At 39.9% G+C, this 10,279-nt stretch overlaps 1 protein-coding gene across 1 annotated transcript; it reads right to left on the bottom strand.

Moving 5' to 3' along the window:
• Positions 1-6,291: 6,291 nt before the first annotated feature.
• LOC137226474 (intraflagellar transport protein 70A) lies at positions 6,292-9,235 on the bottom strand. The gene has a single exon (XM_067741437.1). The coding sequence runs from the start codon at positions 9,168-9,170 to the stop codon at positions 6,936-6,938; it is 2,235 nt and encodes a 744-aa protein (XP_067597538.1). The 5' UTR covers positions 9,171-9,235; the 3' UTR covers positions 6,292-6,935.
• Positions 9,236-10,279: the final 1,044 nt, after the last annotated feature.

The following is a 10,279-nucleotide window of genomic DNA, read 5'->3' as shown; positions in this document are numbered from 1 at the left end:
GTGAATAAGTTCATTGGTATCGTTTTAAAATTAGATTCCACATATGAGTGATATCATATGATACTTGTCTTTCTCTGTCTGACTTACTTCATTTAGTATGATAATCTCTAGGTCCATCCATGTTGCTGCAAGTGGCATTATTTCATTCTTTTTTATGGCTGAGTAATATTCCATTGTATATATGTACCACATCATCTTTATCCAGTCCTCTGTTGATGGACATTTAGGTTGCTTCCATGTCTTGGCTATTGTAAATAATGCTACAGTGAACATTGGGATGTATGTATCTTTTTAGATTATGGTTTTCTCTGGATATATGCCCAGGAGTGGGAGTGCTGGATCATATGGTAGTTCTATTTTTAGTTTTTTAAGGAACCTCCATACTGTTCTCCATAGTGGTTGTACAAATTTACATTCCCACCAACAGTGTAGGAGGGTTCCCTTTTCTCCACACCCTCTCAAGCATTTATTGTTTGTAGACTTTTTGATGATGGCCATTCTGATCGGTGTGAGTTGATACCTCATGGTAGTTTTGATTTGCATTGCTCTGATAATTAGCAAGGTTGAGCATCTTTTCATGTGCTTTTTGGCCAATCTGTATGTCTCTTTTGGAGAAATGTCTGTTTAGATTTTCTGCCCATTTTTGGATTGGGTTTTCTTTTTTGACATAGAACTGCATGAGCTGTTCAGAGATTAATCCGTTGCTGGTCACTTTGTTTGCAAATATTTTCTCCCATTCTGTAGGGTGTCTTTTCATTTTGTTTATGGTTTCCTTTACTGTGCAGAAGCTTTTAAGTTTAATTAGGTCCCATTTGTTTATTTTTGTTTTTATTTTCATTACGGTAAGAGGTGGATCAAAAAAGATATTGCTGCGATTTATGTAAAAGAGCGTTCTGCCTATGTTTCACTCTAAGAGTTTTATAGTGTCCAGCCTTACATTTAGGTCTATGATCCATTCTGAGTTTATTTTTATGTATGGTGTTAGAGAATGTTCTAGTTTCATTTTTTTATATGTAGCTGTCCAGTTTTCCCAGCACCACTTATTGAAGAGACTGTCTTTTCTCCATTTTATAGTCTTGCCTCCTTTGTCATGATTAATTGACCATAGGTGTATGGGTTTATTTCTGGGCTTTTTCCATTTATCTATATTTCTGGTTTTGTGCCAGTACCATACTGTTTGATTACTGTAGCTTTGTATTATAGCCTGAAGTCAGGGAGTCTGATTCCTCCAGCTCTGTTTTTCTTTCTCAGGATTGCTTTGGCTATTCGGGGTCTTTTGTGTTTCCATATAAATTAAAAATTTTTTGTTTTAGTTCTGTGAAAAATAATGTGTTTCTGTTATGATTTGATTCCTGAAGCTTTTGCTTTACATTGTTAGGGTGTGACCATATCTTGAGATATATACACTGTATTTCCTGACTTAAAGAGGAACTAAATGTCTTCTAGTCTCCAAAGTATATATTCTCCTTTCCGTATATGAAGTGCATAAATTATAGGAGATGGCTTTGGAAAATTTGGAATAACTGGGACCAAGAGGTTGAGTCTTCCCAGAATAGCCTCTCACCATATGCAGCAGAGACAGAAGTACTAACCAGCCAGTAATTTCCTGGTGAGTCTTGACAAGCTTTTCTAGAGTTTGTGGACGCTCTGTGGACATACTTTTTAGAGCAGTTGCCGTGAGTGCTGGTGAAACCTTAAGTCATGTGTCTTTTATCTTATGCATTTGCCTCTTGTAATAAAATAACTGGAAACAAAATAATAATAACAATAAATGCTTGCTCACATAGCTTACTTGGGTCCTGTTAGCACAGTGCAATTTTAGCCATTTGCTCTTTTGAACTGAGGTATCCAGTCATTGACAGTGATGTGCTTACTTTCACAAATATGTGCAAATTTCACTTTTGGACAAGGACTTGGACTCAGTGTACATGTTCACCTAATAATATTCACAATCAAGTTATTGTCTGGTCCTACTTTAACAAATGCTTATTTTTCATGATAGAAATATGTATAGAACTCTATTTTCTAATATTTTTTCCCTATGAAGGCAATTCCTTTTCTATTATGTACATATTTTGTTGTAGACAAAATTTCAATATGTGATGGATTAATCTTGGCCCAAATCCAAGGGAGGTGATTTAATTAAACAGCCAAAAGAACCTCAATTAATAGGGGGATTCAGGTATAAAATAATCTCCTCAAACTGCCCACACACAGCCTCCTACCAAGACAATATTAAAACAAGACCACATTATACATGATATAAAAAATATTCAATATAAGTATGATTATGGATGCAGAAAAGCAAGTATACACTAGAGTTCAGAGTATAATTAATTCCCAATGTCATGGAACATTTTAAATAATAAAAATATTGTACATCTTTTTCAGTCACTGTTTTTCTATTGAGGTCAAAGAGAGTTTAAAAGAAAGTATAGGGGGCTTCCCTGGTGGCGCAGTGGTTGAGAGTCTGCCTGCCGATGCAGGGGACACGGGTTCGTGCCCTGGTCCGGGAATATCCCACATGCCGCAGAGCGGCTGGGCGTCCGGAGCCTGTGCTCCGCCACCGGAGAGGCCACGACAGTGAGAGGCCCGTGTACCACACACACAAAAAAAGAAAGTATAGGATTTACTGCAAGGATACAAATAAAGCTCACTGTGTTCTACAAAATATACAGATCCAGTGTTTTTTTTTTTTTTTTTTTTTTTTTTAGCGGTACGCGGGCCTCTCACTGTTGTGGCCTCTCCCGTTGCGGAGCACAGGCTCCGGACGCGCAGGCCCAGCGGCCATGGCTCACGGGCCCAGCCGCTCCGCGGCACGCGGGATCCTCCCGGACCGGAGCACGAACCCGCGCCCGCTGCATCGGCAGGCGGACTCTCAACCACTGCACCACCAGGGAAGCCCCAGATCCAGTGTTTTAGGTGATTCCTTTCAAAATTTTCTTCTGGGTTTACTAATTTGAGAGTCACTTTTTATTGATAAATGTGATTTCAATTTGCAAAGATGCATGGTTAAATGGTTTCTAAAGTCACCTTGATAATCATAGTGCTAGCTTACCTGACACTTATCGCTAAAACGTTGGTATGCATATTTTATACCAGCTTGTGGTTTCAACCGCCAGCTATCAGAAAAGTGTCCCTGTAATTGACAAAAGGGAGAAAATAAAAGATAAAAAGAAAAAGGAAAGGCGGGGTGTGGTAAGGGAGAGAGATTTTTCATTTCTTATCTTGTGATACATTCTGTAGCAGTAAACACTACTACCTCCTAAATAGACCTTTTGAAGGCAAAAAAAGAAACAGCTCCAAAAAAAGCTTTATAAACTGGAAATTGTCCTCCTGCTCATTGTGGCTTTGTCCTTTTGGAAAGTCTGCATGACCTCCTTGTATTAAATAAAACAAGGGTGTGAGGACTGATGACTTGATTGAATGAGTTATTTACAGAAGTAGCTCTGGCATCTGTTATCCATTACTGCTGTTCTGTTAATGGCAGCAGACCTTTGATTAACTACTGAGATTTGGACATGAAGGGGATCCAAGGTGGGTTGTGAAGTAAATCACATAGCTAAAGCTCCATTTCATCTTCACCTCAGTGTTCCTCTCTTTCCAGATTTCTGGCAAACCAGCAGTTGGAGGCCTCCAGGGGTAGGAGAGACTCTAATTATTTCAAGAATAATTGATTTTAAAAATGCATATTATAATAGCCTGTTAATAAACTCCTGGAGTATATATCATTTATGTATCATTTTTGGTATATCATCTTGGGGAAGAATTAAAATCACATCTCCCCATCCCCAACAAATAGACATTAGTAGATAAACTAAAAGAGGGAAGTTAAGAGAATTAATTTCTAAATATTTACAAAATTCTTGATTTATGCACAACCATAGCAGAGAACGAGGACTGCCTTACAGTACATTCATAGCTAGAGCTGTAAGCAAATCTCCAAGTGAACAAAAAGACAAAAATGCAAATTTCTTAGTAGTAGTCAAAATGTTATAGCATCCAACAATAACAACAAACATCTACCTGAGGGGTTAACGTTTACTGTCATAAGTCAAAATACCATAAAACATTCATTTATAATACAAATATATATTGTGTTCCTTAGTGACTTGTTTATATATTCAGGTCGTAAAAGAAGGCAACTTTCTTCTATATGACTTATACAGAATCAGATGTTACAGCCAGAAGTAACTGTGAAGAGCATCTAGTAGTTCGAATGATTGGGATCTCAAGGGGTAAATGAATTTCTTAAGTCCTAAAACTTAATTTTGGAAAGTCTGGAACTCATACCTTAGTCTTTTCATTATCAGTTTGGTGCTCATTTTCACCTATACTGAACACATCACAAAGTGTCCACACTTGATATTTGTTAGTATTCACAAGGAGGCACAACAATTCTGGAAAATAAAAAGTGGAATATGAAGGGAAATTTTGATTATAAAACTTAAGACCAACCAAGCAACCAAATTATAGAAGAAAAATGAAGTCATGGACCAAACTTCATACCTGAAAAAAACCAATTCTCATTCAATACTTCTAAAAGAGCTTAGGCCAGGGTCCGAACTCAACTTTGCTGAGACCCAGAAAGTTGAAGGACTAAAAAATGAAGTGGAGGCAAAAATTAAAGTGAGAATTGGTCTTATTGGACAGCACGGTCTGTCCTGAGATGGCACAATGCACCTATATTTATTTGCTGCTTGAGAAATGGTCCAGCCATGGACCATTACATATTGGTCACCAGATGAATGCAAACATACCCACTTTAGCAGTTCTTTCACTCATGCCACACCCTTTTCTACAGCCTAAAGTAGAATAGAAACTGCTATTTACGGTTACTTGCTTATACAAAGATGTCACTCTAGCAATTGTTGCTTGGGGGCAAGACCTGGTGACTGTTACTGGCAGAGAGAATGCAAAAGTGATTTAGCTCATACTGCATGCTCCCTACTCTTCTTAAAAAAATGGAAAAGTTCATCAAATAATATTTGTTATTATAATTTTAAGTGTACAGAGTTCAAATGTAACAACTGTAAAGTTGTCAAGGATAAATACAGATTTTTTAAATGTGTGAAATGGGAGTAACGAAGCTATTTAGATAAAAGCCATTATCAGACATTACTACATATTCCAACCTATAATCTCATGAATCAAAGCTTTTAACTGTCTGGATTCAACTGTGACTGTATTCTTTCCAATATGCATTGTTTCTTCTCCCAGGGGTTGTTCAGTAACAGCAGGTGTGTTGAGTGTGCATCCCAGTTAACATGCCAACAGGAAAACCAAAACTGTAAAATATTTATTTCTTTACATGCTCCAGAAGTTAATTTGTAATAGAAGGAACCACTAGGTTTGGAAAGGAGTCCTTTACTTGAGTGAGGACACTGTATGTTTTCTATATTTCTTAAGCAAATGGAAAATTTCCTCCAATGTACAGCATATTAATTCATTTAATAATGCCTTCAGAGTTTCCTTCCAAATATGAGACCATCACCATCAACTACATAAATGGTACCAGCTCGGATAACAGGCTAGAGGATGACATAAATTCCAGCCCATGCAATAGAAGTCACTATGAGCCAAATTCTCACACAGATTACAATAGAATTTCAGTACCCAAAGATGTCATGCTACAGAAGAATTATTCTCAGCATGCTTTATCTGGGCACCTATCTAGCTGTTTCCTCTGTGAAAGAAAAAGAAAATTATTATAGCAGGAATTCCTACTGTTCATCAAGAGCTATTAGGTTGATCCATGGGAATTGCTATTTTTATAGGCTGAAAACTTTCAAAATCAGCAATTTCATATGATTCAACCTAATGCTTTTGACTTTTTCTAAACCAGATCAAGTGAGCATGGCAGTTACTTTTATGAAGAGCAAAGGTGTAAGGGGTTGGGGAAACAAACAGTAAATCTCTTGTAGCTTACAGAAAATTAAATGTCTATGCAGAGTGAGTGGGGTTCACAGTGAGAACCCCCAAACACTATTGAGTTTTGACTATGAAACTGACATTATGAGTCTAACAGATAAGTTTTCAGAATCCATTGATACCATTCTATGGTATGAGTAGGAGAGTTTGATAGGGTCATTGGAATAGCATAGAATATTTTTCCTTTTCCAAAAAGCTACAACATAAAAACAAAGTCCAGTATTAATGTGTCTTAAGTAGAAACAAGAACTAAGAACCGAGTTCTAAGGGTACTTGTTATTAATCACTGTTAAAGATCAATTATGCAAAGAGTAAGATTATATATTCAAATTATTCACAAATGGACACAAGAAAACCATAGAAATTTGTCAATTGTTTATTGTCTCCATACCATAGCACCATAGTTTTACTATGGCACAAGATTTCCTACTGAATCTTACAGATTAAAAAAAAAAATTTAGAACATAAGGAATTCTTGTTAGATAAAGCATTACAATTGTATTGGAAAATTCTGCCAAGACATACTAAAATCTATGCAAAATGTATGCATTACTAATTAGTGTTACTTAAGGGTAAATTATTGAAGTATAATGTGAAACCCTATTACTAATGTCCAGATGTTCTATACATTAACTGAGTTCTGGATTTGATAGTGCCTGGTCTCTGGATGATATAATCTTCTCATGCAGGATTTTTTCAGGATATAGCAAAACACAAAAGATACAATGGAGAGAGAACATAGGCATTACAAATACTATTAGACACACTTCCCCATTCATTTTTGAATTTTTCATAAATCCTTCTAGGGTTCAAGTTCTTTTTATTATAATTCTTTTGTGAGGTTTCTCGAAAGATACATCAAAATTATTTTAATTATAATTTTAAAGTGTACAAATTTCAACGTATCACAAATGTGAAGATGCCAAAGGACAAACACAGATAAAAGAGTTGCAAATATGTATAGTTAACAGAGCCATTTTGATAAAAGCCATTATTAGACATTACTACATATTCCAACCTATAATCTCATAAATCAAAGCTTTTAGTTGTCTGGATTCATAAGTGACTGTATTCTTTCCAATATGCATTCTTTCTTCTTCCAGGGGTTGTTCAATAACAGCAGGTATGTTCCTGCCATAAAGTTCACAGTGTTCTAGAAACTGGACACATTCTTGAATAACACTGTCACGAAGCACAATCATGTGTTTTGACATGTTTTCTAGTAATGACAGGAAGCATCTTTTGGCGTAATACCAGGTATCAGTTCCCAGTTTTTTATTATAAGGTTCCAAGCTTTTGATAACCCGAGAAATACCAAAGTCATAATTTCCTTTGGCACAATAGAGCGTCCCTATCACCAAATTCACAATGCAGAGATGGTAGATTTTCTTATCTGGGTCCTCATAGGAGAGCTGCTCTTCCTCCTTTTCAATCTTCCTCATCAACTCCTCGGCTTCTTCGTTTTGACTTGTCATAATATATGAAACACACAGGTTAGCCAGCACAATAGCACTGACATTCAGGATGTTGTCATAATGCTTCTTGACTATGGGCTCATAAAAACCTATGGCTTCTGTGTATTTGTTTTCCTGCATGAACAGAACATGAGCCACATTCAGCTTCCACACATCATGATCATTACAGAATTCCACAGATTTGCGGAAGATCTTTTCCACCATTGGATAATTTTCAAGGTTCCAGTAGATTTTGGCCTGGGCCATCAGCACGGGAATATACTTCTCAAGGGTGTCATCATATTCATTCACTGCCTTTTTGACAGCTTCATCATCTCTGTTGTGTCTTGCTTCCTGTACTTGTTTGGTGAGTCTCCGGAGCTGTTCAGTCAGCATCCCTGCTAGCCCATCAAGCTTAACGAAAGCCTCTTCAGGAGCTGTCTGGCAAGTAATCATGGCATCCAAGAAGTCATAGAGATAGGGTGTGAGGAACTTGTAAGTCAAATGAGCATTCTCTGCCAGGACATCTGCTGCCAGGTCAAAATATTCATATTTACAGTAGAGCAGCAACAGGTTGCCAAAGGTCTCTGGGGGAAAGGGATTCTGTTGGAGCAAAAACTGTAGCTTCTCAAACCCTTCTGTAGGCCTGGCATCCATGTTCATTAGCGCCTGGTTGTGCAGGGTCACAGGGTCTAACTCTTCCTCTGCCCTCGGAGGCATATCTGTGAGGGTTTCCTGGGCCACCTCATAGTTTCTCAGTTGGTATTCTATGGCGGCCTTGAGGTTGAAGGCTTCCACCAGAGCAGTCTGGTGAAGGACTAAGGTGTTGCCAACACTTCGAACATCAATGCCCTCAGTGGTCATGCCCACACCCAGCTCTGGGTGCTGGCGGATGCCGTGCTCAATAATGTCGGCGATATGCTTCAGTGCGGATGCATACTGCCGGCTGCTGTAATAGGCCAAAGCCAGGTTGTAGGAAAGGTCAGGCCGGTAGCCCGAAGCCTGCAAGGCAGCAGAGAACTTGGAACACGCGGCTTCATAATGTCCCTCCTTGTAGAGCAAACAGCCCAGGTTGACCTGGCCATCGAGCTCGTTCTCGCCACCGATGTCTTCTCCTTCCCCACTCAGTAGCTGCTCCACCAGGCTCCTGGCCCCGGGCAGATCGCCCTCGCTATACTTGATCGCAGCTTGGAGACGGAGAACCCGATTGTGGTAGGCGGGGTTGTCCAGGAGGAGGAAGGCGACGCGGGTGGCCTCTGGGTAAAGGCAGGCCTTGTACAGGGCCTGGGCCTGGTACAGGCGGTACTGCTCCAGCTCCGGGTGCAGCTGACCCAGTTGCTCATAGCACTCGGCGGCCAGCGCGAACTCCTGCAGGCGGTAGTAACAGTAGCCCAGCAGCGACAGGCCGGCGCGGCTTCTCGGGCTCCGCTGGAGCTCTCCGCCCAGCAGCTGCACGGCCTCGGCGTAGCGGGCATCCCGGATGAGCCGGTACACGACCGCGGTGAACTCCCCGTCGGGCATGGGCGCACCGCTCAGGCCCGCCATAACCTCCTCGGCTGTGCGTCTGTTACCACGGCAACATGCCAACCGGAAACGGAAGGCTGTTTGTCCGGATATTGCTTTGCAACGGAAAAACTCTGTAAGGAATATAAAGGAATCACTGAGGTGAATCATTAAACTACTGTATTGGCCCTCGAAGACTCTGGGCTGCGAAGGTCGTGAGTCCAGCAAGAGAGATGAAAGGCCTCGTGGCAATTCAAAAACGGAAACTCTACTTCCCGGCATGCACTGGTCCGATGGCGCCGACGTCGGAACGTGGCCGCGCTGCACTCTGGGAGGCGTAGTCTCTGCGGGACGGACCCTCGGTTGCCGGGAGATGAGGTTTCACTTGCCTTTCTTTAGTGTTGAGGTTGATTGAGAGTTGCTGGCTGCGTGCTGTGTCACCTGTCTCCGGCGCGGGGAAGAAAGATTTGCGGTCTGAAATCCCTTGCTTTTTTAGCCTTATACACTTTGCAATACATACTAATGGCGTCGTTTCGCGGTTTGTTTTTGTATTTTAATTGGAAGGAAAAGGTGGAATATCTCTTTGGCATTCTCCTGGAATTAGAGTAGCCTCTCTTTTTAAGCTGCCTTGAGGGCACACTGTCTAAGACATAAATGCAGAGGGTAATAATAGTTCTTATTTTTATCGTTTCCACAAATGGTAAATGGTTTTGTGAATATTATCTGGTATTGGGAGATGTTTAATTTTAGATCCAGGTGTTCCCCCCTCACCCCAAACAGTTATTACTGAACAGATGTTAGCGTTTAATCTTGGCCATATCTATTGGCCTGGCCCTCCAACTTTCACTACAAATAAGAAACCGGTCTTCCTTGATCTCCCTGCATCTCCATTGGTCGTCCATGATCTGCCTTGGACTATCTAGTATCTAAGATAAACGGCGTACGAATAAAATTATGTCTTTGCTATATACTTAAAGGCTTCAATGCAAGTCCTTTTGCTGCGCATAACATCTTTTCTATGTATAAATTCCAGAGCCAACACCAACCATATGTATGGCCCTAAGACAATTTACACATTAAGATTATTTTTAATCTTAATGACCACCGTGTGATCTGTATATTACAGATATGGAATCTGTGCACTAGAAAGTTTTAAATAATTTGCTCAAGACCACACAGCTAGGTAGCAGCAGTGCCATGATATCCAGCAGATAGTTTCAGTAGGAAATAGTGACTGCTTGTAACTTATTCCATTTATTTCCTATAGATGAGTTTGTAAAGGCCCAGTGTTTGCTGCCACATTGTATTCTGGAACATTAGTGTCTTTTTTTCCTCCATTAAAACAACGAACCAACTTGGTGTGGGCAGTAGAAATTTGAACTTCCAGATCT

Source organism: Pseudorca crassidens, chromosome 6 (assembly GCF_039906515.1).
Source record: "Pseudorca crassidens isolate mPseCra1 chromosome 6, mPseCra1.hap1, whole genome shotgun sequence".
Classification (NCBI taxonomy): domain Eukaryota; kingdom Metazoa; phylum Chordata; class Mammalia; order Artiodactyla; family Delphinidae; genus Pseudorca; species Pseudorca crassidens.
The sequence above is the reverse complement of the archived record's forward strand: the minus strand, read 5'-3'. Positions and strand labels throughout refer to the sequence as shown.